Source organism: Gobio gobio (assembly GCF_949357685.1).
Source record: "Gobio gobio genome assembly, chromosome: 14".
In the NCBI taxonomy this organism is placed as follows: Eukaryota; Metazoa; Chordata; class Actinopteri; order Cypriniformes; family Gobionidae; genus Gobio; species Gobio gobio.
In genome coordinates, this window is record NC_137107.1 from 17749485 (window position 1) to 17771409 (window position 21925).

The following is a 21925-nucleotide window of genomic DNA, read 5'->3' on the forward strand; positions in this document are numbered from 1 at the left end:
CGCAGTCAGAACTTTGAGGAGAAAATATGCAATTGCGAATTGTATGGGATGTAATATAATGAGTAGTGTAACAAATTACTGTTGCCATGATGTAATAAGTAATAATATTGCTTTTGAAAGGAGTAATGAGTAGGCTAATAAATACAATTTTAGTAAAAAGCCCAACACTGCAAGTAATGAAAGAATTAACACAAACGCCTTATCTTTAATCCTGAAACACATGACTTTAGTTTGCTTAACAACACTGTTCAGCTGGGGGTTTGTAATCACTATACAATGAAGTGTATTTATTACTGCAACGTAAAGTGATCACTGAAGTCCTATTTAAAAGTCTCAAAGTGCTTTCACTCACTGGAAGAGGTAGAGAGGAAGAGAAAAATGTGAGAGGGAAGGAGAAAATGACACCTTTAATCATGTTTTATTCCAGAGCGAGCAGAGAGCTAAGAAAGAGATAAGAATTAATTCTTACTGGGAAAATATATGCCAGCAAGGATGAACAATTAAATCCTAAGGGAATGCTGCTGAGTGAGACATACTGTAAGAGGGTGTCGACACACGCACACATGCATATTAGGGTGCCGACATGATGACTATAGCATGGAATATGTGCTGCTTACAAATGAAGAACTTCTGCTTTGTGGCTAGCGCTCCCCAAAGAGGAACGATCTGTGAGTCATTGTGCAATTTCCTGTTGACCCACTGGATCCACCAATCAAATCGTGGCTTTTTCCACCAGAACTGTACACAAGTTGTTTAAATTATTCACATTTATAATATATCCCATCCTTTCCCATGAAGTACTGCAGGGATTCAAAGCAGGTTTGGACTATGCAATCAATGGGTGTTGAGAAAGATCCTGTGGTCTTGTTTAATTGATTCCGTGCAGTAAGTCATGGCAAGTGAAGTTGGGTTTTAATGAATGCATAGATTTTCTTTACCACATCATTACTACCACCACCCGCAACCCCCAAGGTCCACTATGCCGTCTGTTTTGCATGTAAGGACACATACTGCTTGAATAAATCTTTATCAGAGCAAAGATAACAGCATAAGACTCTAAATAATTAATGCAGTGTATGGCAGAGAAGGGCACTCCTTATTATATTAGCCTCTGTTACTTCACACACTTTTCCATATCAGGGTGAAAATAATGAGCGTTTTCCCATAACACCTGTCCTGTGAGCGTAACCTTTTCCCTGAGCAAACCGCTGTACAACACAAAATAGTGATTTCACCGCATGAAGAAAATATACAATATGGGATTTTCATTGTCGCTTGCCAATCAGATTCATAGTGGGCGAAAACGGTGTTGCTAATGTGAACCAGATGACTGTAAGGCAATCATTTACAGGCAACCAGGGAATTCCACAGGAACGGTATTAATCCCAAATATTCACAAGTGGATTTTTGTGTGTCAGTCAACAATGTAGTGCACTTCACGGATAGATTCCATGCATATTTATTAGCATATTTAGTTTCCTAACTGTCATATTGTTGAATATTTACTCTTTTTTTACATTTAACAGAGGTATCCGTCTCAGTACAGTATATTTACTGCACTGAAGAAAAAAAATTGTCATTGGATCAAAGTAAAAAAATTACTTCAACTTGTTAAAACCAATCGGTTTACATTTTTTCTCAACTTAAAAACTTGACTTTACACAAATTACATTTCTACAGTCAACTGAAAGTAAAAATACTCTTTCAACCAAAGATATTTTTACTTTATTTCTGTCATACGAATACAAAAGTTCTTATTGAGAATTAACAGAAGTTTAGATATTGATGCTTTATGGAATGTTTCACCATGTCACTATGATGGTGATCAGTGTTTGCTTTAGTTGGACTCTTGACCCTTTACTTAATAATATTAGTTTTTCTCTGGCTGCTCCAACATTGTATTTGTAAAGCACATTTGTTATGGCAAGAGAAACTATGACCTGGTCATGATGGTTATGTTTTGATGATGATGAAATCATTGTGTAATAGCCTGATTCACTGATGTCATTCAGAGTCTAAATCTCTGACTATTAGTGATGTTCAGTGTAACGAGGTTAGTTCGTGTGGGAAGAAGGAGGCGGGAACCGGCGAACAATAGAACAAACTTTAATTAAATAAACAAACAAACAAAGTGAAAGTAAAAGCGGCAGCCCCTCACGGACGACTGCCGCACACATACATCAACAAAACCTAAATAAATAAAAATACAACTTAAAATCCAGGCCTGGTCCTCTCTCGTCCTTCACTGTCGTCGCTCCTCCTTTATACTCCCGTCACTCCTCCGCGAGAGACGAGGCCAATGCGGCACGCAGCTGGCGCTCATCATCATAATAATGACCGCGGCCTCGTCCCGCTCTCACGGTCCCTCAGCCTCGCTGCTCGCCACATTCAGTTCTTGAACGAATCGTTCTTTGAGCCGGTTCATTAATCGAAATGAATCGAACTTTAGTTCCGGGTTGATTACGCAAGACGCAAAAGCCGAAGTAGCACGTCCGACTAAAAAAGAACCAAATGCGCCGGTTCAAACATCTGTCGAAGTTTGCAGAGGATTACCGTGGATTCTGATGATTGAGATGGCAACGCAAGTCTGATCACATCCTGGAAATATGCTTATTATGACTACTGTTATTAAATAACGTTTTATTAAAACCTGCAAAGAGAGAGACGTAAATAAATTTTACTGTAATTTATTGTGCATGCAGATTATATTTTAAGTTGTTAAGCTAAATTTAAGTTTAAGTTTATAAGACTGGTTTATTCTTTCTATATAGGCTACTTTAGACATGTAACATATCCGCGTTTATGCATGTCTAGGCTACTCAATATTGGGCAGTAGTATCCGACATAAAGGATCCGCGAATGAAACTGTAACCACAAACACCATTAACTTAAGTGAATGAAAGACAATAAACAGCTAAACGCACTCTCACACAAATCATTTTATACGATTGTTTCAATATGCATTGACACAGATCACTTTATTTGAATGTTTCCTTGATATAACATGACACTGAGAAATGCATAAAAAAGCATAAAAGAAATAACACTTTACAATAAGGTTGTATTAGTTAACATTAGTTAATGCATTAGTTAACATGAACTAACCATAAACAACACCTCTGTTCCGCATTTGTTAATCTTTGTTAACATTAGTTCATAATAATACAGCTGTACATGGTTTGTTCATGTTAATTCACAGGTCATTAACTAATGTTAACAATATTTTAAAAATGTATCATTAAATGTTGAAATTAACATTAACAAAGATAAATAAATGGTTTATAAGTGCAGTTCATTATTAGTTCATGTTAACTAATGTAGTTAACTAATGTTTACTAATTAACCTTATTGTAAAGTGTTACCAAGAAATGCATTGTGACATCATTGCATGATGACGTCAGGAACCTATGAATCGACTGTTTGAACCAGTTCATTGAGCTGAACTGCCCGAAAAGAACTGGTTCGCGGAAATGACTTTGCATCACTATTGACTATTCTTCAGTATTGTTGATTGTAGCCCTATGATTTTACAGCTTTAGATCCAACAGCAATGTGAACAATTTTAAAAATACATTGTGCACAGAAACTACTGTGTTGAGACACATAAAGAATCAGCATATGAATCTCAAGAATGGTGACAATAAACAAATTATTGACAAACAGATCAACTCGGATCATCACAAAACAAGCTACTAAAGTCACTACAAAACTACAGCAAAATAAAAGCAAACAGGAACAATTAATGAAAATAATAGGACAATTCAGCTGCATCAATTATTCAATGCAAAGAGGGAGCCATGGATGAGTTTTGATTGGTGGCTCCCATCATGCACTGCAAGAAGCATTTTGTTTGATTGTAACTACTGTTGAAGTTCATATGCTGATTCTTGATGCCTGTGTGTGTTTTTTAAAAATACTTCAGATTATAACAGCACTGCTGGATCTCAAGCTGTAACATCACAGATTTACTGTAACGAAAAATTAATTTAAAAAAATGTAGATGACCAGTTAATATGCACGATGAGACCAGTGAACCGGGCCGCTACATGATGATAATGTCATCATCAAAAAATAACCGCTATGACCAGGTCATCATTTCTAAACAAACAAAGTTGAAAAAGCGAGAAAAGAATTATATTAAAAAGTAAATGGCCAAGAGTCCAACTAAAGCAAACACGGATCCCCATAATGGTGACTTGTAACGAAACATTCCGTAAAGCATCAACATCTAAATTTGTTAATTCTCAATACGAACTTGTGTAGATGTATGACAGAAATAGTCAAACTGAAGTTTATAAAATATATCTTTGGTTGAAAGAGTATTTTTACTTTCAATTGACTGTGGAAATGTGATTTGTGTAAAGTCCATTTTGGTTGTAACAAGTTGAAGTAATTTTTTTTTTTTACTTTGATCCAACAATTAATTTATGTATTCATATATACAGTATTATGTATGGCTTGTTTATATAGTCTATAGACCCCTGTTAAAATTGCAGGTTTTCGAGACAAAATGAATCCAAGAAACATCTTTTTCCCCCTTTGATATATATGATATTGAAACCAACTAAGTCCACGTAACAAACAAACAAACTTTTAAGAAGAAAAAAAAAAAAAAAACACTGGCAAATGTGAACCATATGCCCGTAACATACTAATTTACAGGCACGCAGGGAATTCCACAGGACCTAAATATTCCCAAGTGGATTTTTGTGAATCAATCAACATTGCCAGTTTGTGATATTTTCATAGAAAGAAGCCTGACAGTTCCCTTTATGAAAGAATCATGAACTGCTGTTTCATCCTGAAAACAGTCATGCAGAACTTAATGTTTAGTCGTGAGGAACAAAGCTGACGATAAGACATTGCTAATTATATTTCACTGGTCGAGATGAATGCACATTTGAAGTTTCAAACAAGCTCTTTGCACTCTGTCCACAGTTTCTGCTAACAGTATTCCACCATTTAACGTGTGGGGAAGAGTTCAAAGAATGGAGGCAGGATGTCGTTTTAGCCATCTAACAAGTCCCACTGATTATTTTCACTACAAGGCCTTGCATTTTTAAGCCACAGTTTAAAGTTTAAAAAGGCAAATGGGTAGGGAACGACGGCAAAAAATAAACAAAGATGGCAGAATATGTAGCTCATGCTGGGTATTTGGTGTGTTAACACAGAATTGAATTATGTTTCACATATGGCAGCACAGCATCTGTGCCAGTGACATGATCCGGACTGCCAGAAGCTCAACATATTTTCTAGGGCAGGAAGAATCTGCCTGGGTCATTCCATTTTATGTGTTCATGTGTTGTTTGCTCTGGCAACAGGAAGTACTGTAGTAGAGCTGGGTTACGATTTGAGTTATTCCGATTATGAAATCGCTAAGGCTGCGATACATTTTTTTATGCGCAGCTTGTCAGTGAAGCACGGCTCTGTGATCAGTAGTAAATCCTGCTCCATCTGAAAACATTGTGAGTTTGAGTCGCTTATAACGTGCATTTGAAAAAGCAACACACGTCAAACATCTTTTTTATGAACCTGTCCAACAAAATACAACATTTTATAACATTTAATAACAAAAAACTACGAAAGTTATTCAATCAAAAGCAGTGTGACTGTCTGTTTTCTTTTGTTGTTTGATTCATATTAACAGCATAGCAGTAGGTAGGCTACTGTATATTATGCTGCTTTCTCTTTAATAAAAAGATCTAATATACACATGCGATACTTGCTGTTTACATTCACAGACATAACCAACTGTGTTTATCTGACAGTTTAAGCGCAATAAGATGTGAAAAAGAACTCACGCCGTCAGACATCCAGCTTTATGTGCGTGTGCTTCGGGTGTGTGAGCTCAGAACGCCGTATATCAGAAGTTTAGACTGATATGGCCTTAAAACGCATGCAGATAATAAACTTTCATGAAGATGAAGAACTGCAATGTCACATGAGCATGACCGTGATAGAGATGATAATCAAAACCGAACAGATGTTTTAGTTTTTGTCAGAGCATCCGAAGTATGAGTTGTAAAGGCTCCGTCCTCTTCTGGAATGTGGGGTGGAGAGCAGCAGCTCATTTGCATTTAAAGATACATGCACAAAAACAGCATTTTTTTCCTTCCACTGAAAAAAATGCATTTCAATGCAAAAAGGCATTTACAACAAAAAAAATTGTGATTTTAAAGGAACTGTATGTAAGAAATGTATTTCAATTAATCATAAAATGGCCCTGATATGTCACTAGACATTAAGAAATCATGTTCATTTCAAATATTTATATCACTGACAACGGTTGTCCGGCCAAGATATTGTCATTTTAAAAGTGAAGTTGCAGCCCTCTACTGATGTTGATGTTGACATGTTGTGTTTTGGCCTGAAGCGCCACCCTCCACCTGTCTACCAATCACGAAGTCAGTAGTGTTTCTGCATTCGGGTGGCCAGCTCTGCTCTAGTTACCACAGCTGCAGCTACAAACTTTTTGGATAAACAATGTCTAACTTTACGAAACCTAAACGACCTCGTTATGAATCAGAAAAACGTCGTGACAGTGTCTGAAATAAAACAAGGATTTGAGATGCCTTTGAAAGATAGAGACGGCTGAAAACGGAGAATAATTTGAAGACTGATGCCAACGTTGCTAATTTTCTCCTGGACAGGTCAGGTTCATCTATGTTTGGCTAACTTGTACTTAATGTAAATGGACATTTCAAATATTCATGACAGTCGAACAAAGATATGCATGTTCGTGCAAAGTAACGTTAGGTTAGCGCAGATGGAGGAGGTGGGTCATTGAATTGAAAAGGTAACGTTAAGGAATTGTTTGGTAAATAAAAACGGTGAGTCGTCATTGCTAACATTAGTAATGCATTATCAGAGCCCGTTTCTCTGTCATTATGCTGGGACGCTGAGGAAAACAACATTAGCACGCCTATTAGCACTGTGTAAACGTATTTGAGACAGTAGCCTAACGTTACCTCAGTAAAAATGATTCCTCATTCGTTCTTCGCATATATAGTGGACAAAACATGCTGCAAGTTGACCTGTATGACCATTGCTAATGTTATTTAGCTTTGCTGTAATTTTACTATAGTATTTTTTCATGTGGGAATGTACTGTCACATACGAGCGTTCATATTTACGATTATATTTGGCTAATCGCCATAGTACATTTTTGCGATTCATAATTACTTCACAAAACATCGCTCTTGAAGCATACACATAATTAACAGAAAGAAAAAAAACTTACTGTGTACGACTCGTCACTTGCCATTGAAAGCTCCGTGTAGCAGCCTACGTTCCTGCTGCATCCTGCAGCCTATCTGGCAACCTCGAGTCAGGGGAGGGGGAGAGGGGATACACCGCTCCACAGTAATTTGAAAGTGATTGCAGTACCAGTTTTGGCCACAGTCCTACATACAGCTCCTTTAATAGTTAAATATTGTAAAAATGCTACGGTTAAAAACAATTAACTGGTTAACAGAAAGTTTCCTTACTATATATGGTGAATAACTGTAATAGATCTAACCTTACATTTAATTACAGTAACTTTACAGTAAAATACAGTTAAATTTACAGTTTTTGGAAGTGAAAAAGAACAAGTCGTTGTGTGATTTACAGTGAAAAAACGTAATTTAACATTCCCAGAATTCTTCTTAGATTTTCTTAGTTTTTTTAAGCATTAGGGTTTGTACATTAGGGTTTTATGTTACATTTAATGTTGTTAAATTAATGTTTATTGCAAATTTCATGTGTGTTACCATTATGGTGTTTAGTGTTTGTGTGAATGACACTGTGCACCTTCTAGAATTGTCCTCCTAAAAGCTGATTGTGATGAGCTTTGGTTCATCATGTGACTCTCATCACCACTGTGAATTTTTTTTTTTCTTACCCCATCAGGCATCTCTATATTTGTTTAGACATATACTTAAAACAAAAAACAAAAACTATATACCTTACGCAGTTTCGCTCACAAAACCAAAATCTTATTTTATGGATATTTAAATATTTGTTGTGTACAACAAGACAAAGATATGAATTTGGAAAATGACACTGTGTAAGCTAGAACCCATGGGCGACGTCACAAGAATCAATCCACTGATCAGCACTACAAAAGTACACCAAGAAAATTCACTCTTTTAAATGTCATCCTTTGTAAGCACAGTGAGAACTTCGAATATTCAATAAATACAAGTGAACGAGGACACTGTGTCAAGCCAATACGCAATCACAACAGATCTGTTTATTCAGAACCAAATAGCTTGTTTGGAATCAGAGTCAACCTAAAAAAGGGCTGACAGTATGAAATATAGAAAACAGAGAAGTTCTCCTTTGAAACGGGAAGTCACGGTGAAGCCAAAACAGCTGGAGAAAAAGCAAAGATAAAGAAAAAAGGGGACAGTCTAGTTCCCCACCCTTCAGCAAAAGAGACATCCAAACGTAATATTTATCTTAGCGTCCTTGGAAATGATTGTGTATGACTGGTGACCATCCAGATGCACGATACAACTTTGTCTTACAGAGGCAAGGGAGATGAGGAGGGGTGGTGACGCTTAACCCAAAGTAGATGCTATTTCCTTTTCAGGCTCCTCTGACCCCTAACTTAAGAGGAAAAAAAAGTTTTCTCCCCCTTCCTTTTCACTCTCCCACTTTCTTTCTCTCTCTCTCTCTCTCTTACACAATCTCTTTTTAGAGGGTGTCTGCAAACCACATGCAGACTTTTTGCATCAAGTGTCAAGCTGGTAAGAAGAAACCTCCTTCTCTCTGGGCTCCCCGTTGGATTTGGAGGATTCACGGCGCTCAGATGGAGTGAAAAGCGACCGTAAAGCGTATGGATATGGCACACACCGTGAAAACTCCACTCAGGAGGTCTTTTAGCGAGCACGTGAAGGATTCCACTAACAAGGCTTGGGATATATTTTGGAAAAGCGCACGTGAGAAGCGGCTCTCAGGTAAAGAGATTGTGGCTTTCTCTGTTCGACAGACCGCCTTGGTGGTCCATTGATGTTCTTGCTGTATGATTTCCTCAGTGAACTTTGCATAGCCGAGGTGTAATGACAAGCTAAACGTTTGTTTAAGCGTACAAGGAGTGCGCATAGGGAAATCTCTGGTTTCAAGGCTTTATATGTGAACTGCAGATAATATGTATTTTAAAAGGTTGCTGGTTTGTGGAAACCCTTCACTTGAGTTATCATCTGTGTCATCCACTTAACTTCTCAAAGCGATGATGGTTTTCAGTGATGATGACTTTCCAAATATCTAAAATGGTTTGAAACATTTCTTTTAACTCTGCGATTGACAAAAGCCCCTGACATGTTAACACTGGCCAGTTAATTGCTCGGATATCCACATCCCTGGCACCCTAGAAGCATGAAAGGCACCGCAGGAAATGGCCTTTGGTCGATAAGAGGGCTAAATCTTCCTTAATAGTTTTTCTATCTCCAAGTCTTTATGATGGGGCCTCCTCTCGCTCAAGGGTGGGGATTTCTGTCAGTCATACATTACAAGCCTGTCCTAATATTTACGCCCCGACCCAGCTTGTCATAACGCGGTCCAAATACGGTCGCACAGGCATAGATCACAAGGTGCATCCATGGATCCGTGTTGGCCAGATGCGGCCCATAAACGCGCAAGAACTGAATATGCACTGAAAGCCAATTAAAACAGATTGTTGCCAAACACTAACTCACCCCAATTAAATGCGGCACGGCGCCAGGGACTCGCATTTGTCGTGGCCCTTCACACGACACCACGGCCAAGTAAAATACAATGCGGCACTTGCAAAGCGATGGTCTGGCATCTGGAGTAAACATCTGGCCGGGAAAGATTGGAGCTTTTATCGATGTGGGCTGATGTGTGAGGTATTGCAGTATCTGGGTTACGTCAAAGTCGGAATACTTGCGAGAGCCTGCGCAATGAAAACAATGATAATTACTTTTCCTTCTTTTCTATTGTATTGCTTCACTTATTTTTACCTGAGGTTTAAACTGAACAGATTGTCCTCGCCATTGAATACGGACAGCTCTTGTTTCACCCTTGCCAAGAGGCATTACCTCATCGCAGGAACCAGAGCCACGTGTTTTTGGTGTGCCTGTCAGAGCAGTGTTTGCGTGTGGGAACGATAGAGGAACTGTGTATAAAGAGTTCTGAGCTCCATTATGATGCAGAGCAGGCCTGTTAGCTCCAGAGATTACTGTGAGAAAGCCTCACCAGATGTTGCAATCTTGAAAAAAAAGAAAGAAAGAAAATGGGGGGGGGGGTGTAGAAAAGAAACATACACAGCTGGAAAAAATGGAAGGAAATGGGGTCAGATTCCACATTTTCCAAAGCTACAATAACAGAATCTCTGAAAAAAAGAGGCTCTTCATTTTACCACAGCCATGAATATTTTGCAGGTCGTTTTGAGGTATTGTTTGATTTTGAAACATATGATCTGGGAAATCATTCCTGATTTGAAAATGTTTTCATGACAGTTCAAAAAAAGATTTTTTACAGACCCTCCTAAAGCATCATTTGGAATATTCTGGATTAAATTAGTTTTTAATACGGTGTCCTAACCAGACACGATGAAGTGATTTTGGAGTGGACCATTTTTGCCACTGTAGAAATATTATTTACTGACATATTTATCGCACGTCATTCATTTATTCTGCCACCAAAACTTTGCATCGTTTGTCAAGTGTTCTCAAAATGGCAGCCACCATTCAGAATAAAACTGCACTGATAAAAATTATTTTGTGGTGAAGTAAATACTTCAGAAAGAAAAAAAGTATACATGAAAAAATATTGAATATTGCAAGTCAATTCTATATTAGTACTCAATTCAAGCTTGTAGAAATTCTCAAATACTCAACTTTTCTGATACTGGTGTTCCCATCATGCACTGGGGCATGAATCATTAATAAAGTAGATTTTTCGCTGTTTTCCAGATGTATTTACACTGTTTTATCATTAATTTTGTTGTTAGGTTTAGTAGCTTGCCATTTTGTGACATCTGGAGTTCATTCATACCCAAAAACAATCCAATTTTAACATCATTGTGTATTGTGTACCAATTATTGAGGTCTCTGGGCTTTATTGGGTACTGCATTACTTCTATTTTGTAGTTATGGTGTCTACACAATATCTATTGTATTATTTACTTAGATGTTTCTAAGTAAAACATACACTTTAAAAGTGTGGTTTAATTCAGTGTTATATTGTTTGAGTAAAAAGTATTGCAAAGTAAACTTCAACTAAGTATAAATTACTCAACAAACTTATACTGTCCAATTTAACGTTACTTAATTTCTTTAAAAATTTTACTTAACTTCCCAGCAGGCACACGACGTCATAAGACGTTGATATTTGGTTACATTTTGGTTGCGACGTCAGGTGACCAAGATGCAACGTCTGTCCCACGTTGGGGTCCAACGTCAATCTGACGTCATATTGATGTCCGGTGCCTGCTGGGTTAGTTAAGTAGATTTTACTTAATTCCATATGTGAAATTGAAATTCTTTTTTTTTTCTTTCTCAGTGTGCATTTTATAGGTCACTGATATTACAGGAGTGTTCATCTTATGGAAGCCTGTTTCCATCTCAGAGTAAATAAAAAAATTATTGTATTACATAAAATTTTAAGTAAAAATTTTAACTCTGTAATATCTTATCTGTAAAATCAATAAGAAAATTGTAACTGTGAGATATAACGATATCAAGTCACAATTAGCGGAAATAAAGTTATGAGACATAAACCAGATATGATTATGAAGTCACAATTTTGAGATATAAAGTCTCAGTTATGAGCAAGCACAACCTCCCCCAGTTTCTCTTATTTGGAAGTGACTTAAACTGGAATTAATCGACGGGCCGCTATAGGGACAGGCTCCAAAAGGGAGCACAATCTCATTGACCCCAATGTTAAAATGGCCAACTTACCGCAGGGAAAAAAAACATGTTTACAGCCTGGTACAAATTGTGGTTTTGGTCTATATGGCTAATTTTGCCCTTCATGACAACTGTGAGGGGGGTGAATTTTTTTTATAACTCATTCGTTTACATTATATAAAGCCTTAAAGTTCTGCATAATTAAGGGCGTGGCCACTTTGAGTGACAGGTGGATTGTCGTATGTTTGCTGTCATCACGTCACCTCAGCTCCACCCACGTCCCGACCTCTTTGCCCATTTTCAGTTATATTTACCAAAGATGGCAACGGCCCCAGCTCGACCTTACTTTACGCTTCAAAACTGCTCATCAGAATCCTATGGGTGACGTCACAGACACTACGTCCATATTTTTTTACAGTCTATGGTTATGAGATTATAAATCACAATTAATATTTATTTAATATGAGGAAGTAATGGGCTTCCCCAGGAAATCACAACCCTATTTTTTCAAGAATACCAATTAATTTATTTTGGTTTCTTTTATATTTTCTTTTCATTTAAAAAAAAAAAAAGCTTTTACCTAATGGCAACCTAAAGTTATGCCTACATTTCCTTTCACTATATCATTTTCAAACCGGAATTCTTTTGAGTCTGTTAATGTTTTTCACAAGTGGCTTTGCTGGAATAACTGCAGTCCATCAGTAAGACAATAAATTACATTGACTTGTTTTTCAGAGCCTTTGCAGGTCTCCATTTCATATGCTTTACCTAACACGCAAATGTTTCAACGTATTAAAATATAGTTTTGTAGCATATTTTATTATTAAGTACAACAGATTATTAAAGGGATAGTTCACCCAAAAAGGAAAATTCTGTCATCATTTACTCACCCTCATGTTGTTCCAAACCTGTATGAGTTTCTTTCTTCTGCTGAACACAAAGAATATATATTTTTTCCTACTATAGAAATTGCCAACATTCTTCAAAATATCTTCTTTTTGTTCTACAGAAGAAAGAAACTCATACAGGACTTGAGAGTGAGTAAACTATGACAACATTTTTGGGTGAACTATCCCTTTAAGAAAGACAACAAAAGTCAGCTGACATCTGTTAATTAAAAATGTTAAAATCTAGGAATTAAAAATACAGAAGAACAGTTGGGAAGAAGTTGAGCTGAGTTCTGGGTATCAGAATTATCATTCTAACTACTTACAACTGGCCTGTATTACACCAAACGTTGAACAATGAATTGTATCTGTCAGCAATTTACCATGAAAAAATGCAAATAGCTGATTAGAGTAACAGATTTACGTGTGGACCTCTCCATAAATAGGGCTCAAAGGTTAGGTGGGCATGAGGTGGGCGTTCACACACCCTCATAACCATATATAATCAGGGTTCTCATTGCCGGCCAAGGCTCATTAAACCAGCTGTATTTGAGATTTACTGCTCAGTCTCCCTCTATTGTCCCATGTGACCAGGGGTTGATTGGACATCGGATGTGTCAGAATTTGTGCTGCTCGGTCAATGTCAGTTTGTACAACTGTTATATGAATGAATGGTCTGTGCTGAATGTTCATAGATCATTTTGACAAAGACTTGATGAGCATGTTCACTTTTTCTAAATGCAGAATTACAATGAAAGCACAGGGTGTAATAACCTCTCAATCAAACATCTATCTATCTATCTATCTATCTATCTATCTATCTATCTATCTATCTATCTATCTATCTATCTATCTATCTATCTATCTATCTATCTATCTATCTATCTATCTATCTATCTATCTATCTATCTATCTATCTACCTATCCATCCACCCATTTACCTATCCATCAGTATATATCATCCATCCATCTATCTACCTATCCATCCACCCACTACCTCCATCCATCCATCATCTATCCATCCATCTACCTACCTACCTACCAACCTTCCTATCCATCCATCCACCTATGCATCCATCAAATCCATCATCTACCTATCCATCCATCTATCTACCTATCCATCCATCCATCTGTCTACCCATCCATCCATCTAATCCATCCATCTACCTATCCATCAATCCATCCATCCATCTACCTATCCATCCGATCCATCCATCTACCCATCATCCATCCATCCATCCACCCACCTATCCATCCATTCATCTACGTATCCATCCATCCATCTACCGACCTATCCATCCATCCTTTCATCCATCCATCCATCTACCTATCCATCCAATCCATACATCCCTCCATCCATCTACCTACCTATCCATCCATTTATCCATGCATCCATCTACCTATCAATCCCCCCATCCATCTACCTATCCATCCATACATCTACCTATCCAACCAATCATCTACATATCCATCCATCCACCCACCCACGTATCCATCCATTCATCTACCTAACCATCCATCCATATATCAGCCATCCATCTATCTACCGATCCATCCACCCATCTGCCACCATCTGTCCATCATCTACCCATCCATCCATCAACTTACCTACCTACCTACCTTCCTATTCATCCATCCAATCCATCATCTACCTATCCATCCATCCATCCATCTATCCATCTATCTAACCATCCATCAATCCATCTACCTTTTCATCCATCCATCCAATCCATCATCTACCTATCCATCCATCCATCCAATCCATCCATCTACCTATCATCCATACATCTACCTATCCATCCAATCCATACATCCCTCCATCCATCTACCTACCTATCCATCCATTTATCCATGCATCCATCTACCTATCAATCCCCCATCCATCTACCTATCCATCCATACATCTACCTATCCAACCAATCATCTACATATCCATCCATCCACCCACCCACCCACGTATCCATCCATTCATCTACCTAACCATCCATCCATATATCAGCCATCCATCTATCTACCGATCCATCCACCCATCTGCCAACATCTGTCCATCATCTACCCATCCATCCATCAACTTACCTACCTACCTACCTTCCTATTCATCCATCCACCCATCCACCTATTCATCCATCCAATCCATCATCTACCTATCCATCCATCCATCCATCTATCCATCTATCTACCCATCCATCCATCCATCTACCTTTTCATCCATCCATCCAATCCATCATCTACCTATCCATCCATCCATCCATCCAATCCATCCATCTACCTATCCATCTGATCCATCCATCTACCCATCATCCATACATCTATCTATCCATCCAATCCATACATCCATCCATCCATCTACCTTCCTATCCATCCATTTATCCATCCATCCATCTACCTATCAATCCCCCCATCCATCTACCTATCCAACCAATCATCTACATATCCATCCATCCACCCACCCACCCACCCACCCACCTATGCATCCATTCATCTACCTATCCATTCATCCAATCCAATCCATCCAGTTACATCTGAAAACAACTTGGCCCACTAATCAAAGGGTGCATGGCTTAAAACTTCAGCATTCAGTGGTCCGAGAAGCATGTTTCTTGTTTTTCATATCTCATTGGTCATATATTATTGCCTCAAGACTCTAACAAGACTCTAACAAGTCATTTATGTAAAATTTTATGAAAAACAAGACCAATGCTGAGGATCAGTTTCCAACTTGAATAATGAAATACTCTTAATACAATAATATGTTTGATAATAAAACATTTGGAATGCCCCCCTGCTGTGCTTCCCCACAACTCATAAATTAAAGTTTACATGCTAAATGGCCATTTAGAGGATTGACCTCTATGACTGCCAAAAATGTCCTCCATATGACTCTCACTGCACTGTTTATGACTTTTTTCTCTCTAATGACCTCATTTTCCTCCCCTTAAAGCATTTTACAAAAGATAGGCTCTTCAGCTTTCCCTCATTTTTATCCAGTTCAAAAGGATAATCTGAAATTATGGCCTAATCAAAAGTCTCTTCCCTGAAGGAAGGATCCAGATCCTTCATTATCTTTGATGATGCATAAAATTGTCATCTCTCAGTGCTTGCACAGCCAAAGCAACTGTCACTACAGCCCTGCAAGTTATTAAATCAATACTTTTCAGCTCCACTCTATAATGTTGAGAGCATGCAAATGACCGTCACGAATAAGAGTCTCGCAACGTCAAGTCCGACTTAACAATAAAATAAAAAATATTCCTGCGTACATGCATACTGTACAGTGCTTCCTTTAACATCCCTTACCACTTGACGCTTACAGAAATATATTTTTATAGAAATCACAGTGCCACATTGCGTTCTCACTTGTAAAGCTCTTTAGATGAATAGAAATGGTTATGTGAGCTTGATCCTTTAGACGCACACCCACGTCTTTATGAGATCATCTGACCATGAAAACACAACTTTCTCAAAGTAAACAATGAGCAAATCGGAATAAACAGCTTACATTAGCCACTCTAGGAATCAGTCGAATAGAGTAGCCATGAGAATTATTGCAGACTGAAGGCGAAATTGACGAAATTGAATGGCACATTCCTCATACATGACTTTTTAACACGCATTATTGGCACAAACCTCATGTTTTTCGTTGTTTTACATGAAATTATCTGCCTGTAAACTCCTTTTGGCCTGTTCCACCTAAGAGGTCTTGTCCTTTTTGACTGTACCCAATAATACAAATAATTCAACGTCATTATTTTGAATCAAATTGTCAAAATGTACAAAATGAAATTAAACAAAACACAAAATTTAATGACCAAACATTTTGAGTGCAGTCCTATTGATGCAGAATTTTTTTTTTACACACACAAACAGAGCAAAAAACAGAGACATCCAGAAGAGAGCAGAACAGGCTAACCTTTGAGGTTTTGCAGGGCCGAAAGTTCCAAGTTGGGAATCAAGGCTTTAGCATAATTTGAAACCAGAGCTTTATTTTTGCTCAATGTAGAGATTACTGGAAGCTGAAAGTTTTGTCTCTTTTTTTCAGGGGCACTGTTCTATTCTGGTTCAAAAGCCTGATAAGTAGCAGTCTTCTAAGACTTACAGCAGTTTGCGTCATCAGTATGAGCTCCAAAGGTGCAGGTTTCCTAATGGTTTTTCACACTGCAATCTGCACAGTGTCTTCCATAGTGTCACTTGGCAAGCATGTCTGTTATTCAAGGCCTGAGCTTAAGTGTCTTTCGCTTAAGCATGGAGAGTGTCATAGCCTTAAATGGTTAGACACCGTTTGGGAGATATCCAAGAGCCTAGTTTCGGTATACTGTTAACCTTCAAAAATTTCATCAAACTATTTCTGTCTTCTTCCTGCATCCACTTACAAAAACAAAAATATTAAGCAGCTTTCTTGATTTGGAGACACTGTAAAGAATTATCTTGATTTTATTAAACTAAACTTAAAGGAGTCATTGATTATGATTTCACTTTTTTAACTTTAGTTAATGTGTAATGTTGCAGTTTGAGCATAAACAACATATGCAAAGTTGTGGCGCTCAAAGTTCAATGCAAATGGAGATATTTTCTTTTACAGAAATCACTTTTTAAGGACTACAACAAACGGCTGGTAGGGACTACAACAAGCTTCTTACCGGGTTGGTGACATCACAAATCCTAAAATTTACATGAACCCTGCCCATGGGAACATGCAACAAAGGGGCTGAGGCCATGCTGGGCTGCTTCAGAGAAGAGGAAAAGTTGTTGTAGTAAAGCACATTTAGCAAATAGCATATGCAATAGCATGTCATAAAAGCAAGATGACAACAATAAGTTATAACCGTAATTTACTATACATGTTCTATCTTCATGCAGCATATATATTCCCTGGTTCTATATAATGACAGAACATGCTAATCGATGACCTGAAGATAGATAACTCCAAAATTCCTCAACTAACCATTCAGAAACATCCTGTCTCATTCTACATGTTGTCACTTCTTCTTGAGTCTCTCCATCATTGTCCGACTCCGGTTTGAAAATAAAAGACTGAACAGTTTCTGACATTTTCAGTGCGTGCCTGCGTGAGATAATCAGAGCTGCTAACATGAGCTCTTGAAGCTCCGCCCGCTTCTTGCCAACTAATTTGCATTTAAAGGGAGACACACAAAAGGATACGGTTGCTTGGAAAGTTGGTTTCATACGGATTACATAATAAGATAATTTTTGTTTTTGATTTGAATTTAATTTAACCCTTGTATGGTGTTCGGGTCTGTTGGACCCGTTTTCATTTTTTATCAAAAGAAAAATGATACGATTAATTATTATTTCAAACTGAGACTCATTGGCCATGGCTCATTTTCTGTGAGGAATATATATTAGAACACATCTTCAATGAGCACACACTGTACACCCCCCCTACACATTTATATTACACAGGATGTTCGGGTCCACTGGACCCAGGGCTAATAAAAGTGTGGAAATTGTAGGTCCTGTGTACCTTTACTCTGTCCTTCTCCTGTCAGGGCCTGCTGTTAGTGTGTGTATGTTCATGTATAGGATTTATGAGGACACAAATGTGTATAATAACATGGGTTTTACAACGTAAACATGGTTTATGATGACATCTGTGTCCTTATACTAAAACATACTAAATGTTGTTTTTTGAAATTCAAAAAATGCCACAAGTTTTCTGTGATTGGTAAGTTTAGGGGTAGGGTTAGTGTAGGGGGATAGATTATACAGTTTGTACATTAGAAAAACCATTATGCCTATGGAGAGTAACCATACATCACTTATCCAAGTGAGTGTGTGTGTGTGTGTGTGTGTGTGTGTGTGTGTGTGTGTGTGTGTGTGTGTGTGTGTGTGTGTGTGTGTGTGTGTGTGTGTGTGTGTGTGTGTGTGTGTGTGTGTGTGTGTGTGTGTTTTGTGTGTGTGTTTTTTGTGTGTGTGTGTGTGTGTGTGTGTGTGTGTGTGTGTGTGTGTGTGTGTGTGTGTGTGTGTGTGTGTGTGTGTGTGTGTGTGTGTGTTTTGTTTGTGTGTGTGTGTGTGTGTGTGTGCGTGAATGAGTGTGTGTGTGCGTGTGTGTGAGAGAGAGATTGTGTGTAAGTGTGAGAGAGTTTTGTTTCTACCCCTGCCGATGTGATCTAACAAAGGTAAAGAGAAAATATTAAGCATATATGCTGTTTATATTGCTTGTAATTGGGATGAATTAAACATCTGTTCAGTATTTTAACATCCAATTTTTTTGTTGAATTAAAAACCCAAAAATGCAGCGGGTCCACCAGACCCACGAACACCGGCTGAATAACAAAAATATGAACACCACACAAGCGTTAAAGTAGACAATTCAAGCTTTCTATAGACATTTCTCATGTTTGTGTGGCAAGTATATGCTGGGTTGTGGTTAATTTTTTTGCTCCAGAAAGAAGTTCACAGAGACCAAAACAAAAGCAGCAGATACGTTAATTACTTGTTCAGATGACTTTTTTTTCTGATTATGCCTACCAGTCAATAGGTTTCCTATTGTCATGACACAATGACAGTTCCGCACTGACGTGGTGATCATATTCATCTGCACAGAGGAGCAGTGCCGAAGCACAACTCACTTGCGTTTTTATGTTTCTAACAGAGATGGCGATAGAGAGACAAAAGTTACTGTAGCTTTAATTTACTGTTTGTCCAATTGATTTTAGATTAGATTAGATTAGATTCAACTTTATTGTTATTACACAAGTACAAGTACAAGGCAACGAAATGCAGTTTAGGTCTAACCAGAAGTGCAATAGCAGCAAGTGCAGGATATACAACGTTTGCATAAGTGCAGGACATGGATATGTACTGAGTATATATAAATATATCTATAAATAGAGAGATGGTTATTACTATAAACAGAATTTACAGGTGAATATGTACAGTGAATAATATACAGATGGTTATTACTATAAACAGAATTTACAGGTGGATATGTAATATAACATACAGATGGCTATTACTATAAACAGAATTTTACAGAGAGAGGTATACAATGATATGTTAGGCTAAAATGAGGAATATGGCAGTGGATTAAGGTTGTGCAATAAATTATGGACAGAAGCTATCCGAAAAAAAGTGTAAAAGTGCAGTGGAAAGTGATTGCATATTACGGTTAGAAGTACAGTGCAAAATGCAAATGTAAACAGTAGGTACTGTAAATAACAGTCGGCAGTGCAAATGAGCATAATACAGTTAAGGTATGGTAGTGCAAAATGAATAAGTAAACAGTTGTGACTGTAATAAACAGTCGGTAGTGCAAATAACAAAGTGAAGGCGGATGTGAGGTAGGAGAGTTATCAGTATATGAGGGGAGTGGATCAACGGGGGTTTGAGTTCAGTAAAGAGACAGCTCTGGGGAAAAAACTGTTCTTTAGTCTGCTGGTCCTGGTCCGGTGGATCCTGAAACGCCTGCCGGAGGGCAGGAGAGAAAACAGTCTGTGGGCTGGGTGAGAGGAGTCCTTGAGGATGCTGCAAGCTCGATGCAGACAGCGTTTCCTCTGGATGTGCTCGATGGCAGGCAGTGGAGTCCCTGTGATGCGCTGGGCAGTTTTCACCACCCGCTGCAGTGCCTTGCGCTCCGCAACAGAGCAGCTCCCATACCACACTGCCACACAGTTGGTCAGGATGCTTTCTATTGCGCAGCGATAGAAGTTCACCAGGATAGCCGAGGAGAGCTGATTCTTCCTCAGTGTCCTCAGGAAGAAGAGGCGCTGGTGAGCCTTCTTGACCAGGCTGGAGGTGTTGGTCGTCCACGACATGTCCGCCGAGATGTGGATCCCCAGGAACTTGAAACTGGAGACACGTTCAACAGCCAGTCCATTGATGTGGATGGTGTCGTGTGTGCCTCTTGACTCCTTCCTGAAGTCCACGATGAGCTCCTTCGTTTTGGTGGTGTTGAGGAGCAGGTTATTTTCGGTGCACCATGTGGCCAGGTGCTGGATCTCCTCCCTATAGGCAGTCTCATCGTTGTTGCTGATGAGACCAATCACCGTTGTGTCGTCCGCAAACTTGACGATAGAATTAGATCCATACACAGGCTTGCAGTCGGCGGTGAAGAGGGAGTAGAGAAACGGGCTTAGCACACAGCCCTGTGGTACACCAGTGTTAAGAGTGATGGATGTGGAGCAGGTGAATCCTGAACGAACATTCTGGGGTCTGTCAGTTAGGAAGTCCAAAATCCAGTTACACATTGAAGTGTTGATGCCCAGGTCTCCAAGTTTGGCTATTAACTTGGTTGGGATGACAGTGTTGAATGCTGAGCTGAAGTCAACAAACAGCATGCGTGCGTAAGTGTTTTTATTGTCCAGGTGAGTGAGCACAGAGTGCAGTGCCATGGAAACTGCATCCTCTGTGCTCCTATTGCTGCGGTAGGCAAACTGGTGTGAGTCCAATGTGGATGGTAGAGAGTCTTTTAGGTGTTCCAGGACCAGCCGCTCAAAGCACTTCATGACGATGGGTGTGAGTGCTACAGGGCGGTAGTCATTAGGGCACCTCGGGTTAGAGTGTTTTGGCACTGGCACAATGGAAGTGCGTTTAAAGCATGAAGGTACAGCTGCTTGGGCAAGAGACAGGTTGAAAATGTCTGTAAAAACCCCAGCGAGCTGCTCCGCACATGCCCTGAGAACACGACCAGGGATGTTGTCTGGTCCAGCAGCCTTGTGCGCGCTGATCCGGCTCAGTGCCTTGCAGACATCTGTGGAGGAGAGTGTGATTGGTGGGTCAGCTGAGGGTTTGAGCTTGGTGGCAGTTTCTCTGTTGTCTCTTTCAAAGCGAGCATAAAAGTAATTTAGCTCGTTCAGGAAGTTGACATCAGTGGCTGCGGGGGTGGAGTGGGTAGGTTTGTAGTCACTGGTGGCCTGAATGCCCTGCCACATGCGTCGAGGGTCAGAGTTGGAAAAGTGTCCCTCTATCTTTAGCTTGTAGCAGTGCTTGGCCTTTTTGATCCCCCTCTTCAGGTTTGCCCTGGACGTACTGTAGGCTTGTGCATCTCCTGATCTGAAGGCAGTATTGCGTGACTTCAGCAGGAGTCGCACTTCCCTGTTCATCCATGGCTTCTGATTTGGGTATGTGGTGATCTGTTTCTGGGTTGTAACACTGTCAATGGTGGTATTGATATGATCCAATACAGAGGAGGTGTAGAAGTCAATGTCTGTGTGAGCACCA

General features: G+C 39.0%; 1 protein-coding gene across 1 annotated transcript in view; it reads left to right on the forward strand.

Annotated features, from left to right (window-relative positions):
- Positions 1-8324: 8324 nt before the first annotated feature.
- The window catches only part of LOC307137586 (rho GTPase-activating protein 7), an 82648-nt gene continuing 69047 nt past the window's right edge, over positions 8325-21925 (forward strand). Inside the window, exon 1 of the mRNA XM_079835341.1 lies at positions 8325-8942. Within this exon, the coding sequence (XP_079691467.1) occupies positions 8822-8942 (121 nt within the window). The 5' untranslated portion in view covers positions 8325-8821. The remainder of the gene's footprint in view (positions 8943-21925) is intronic.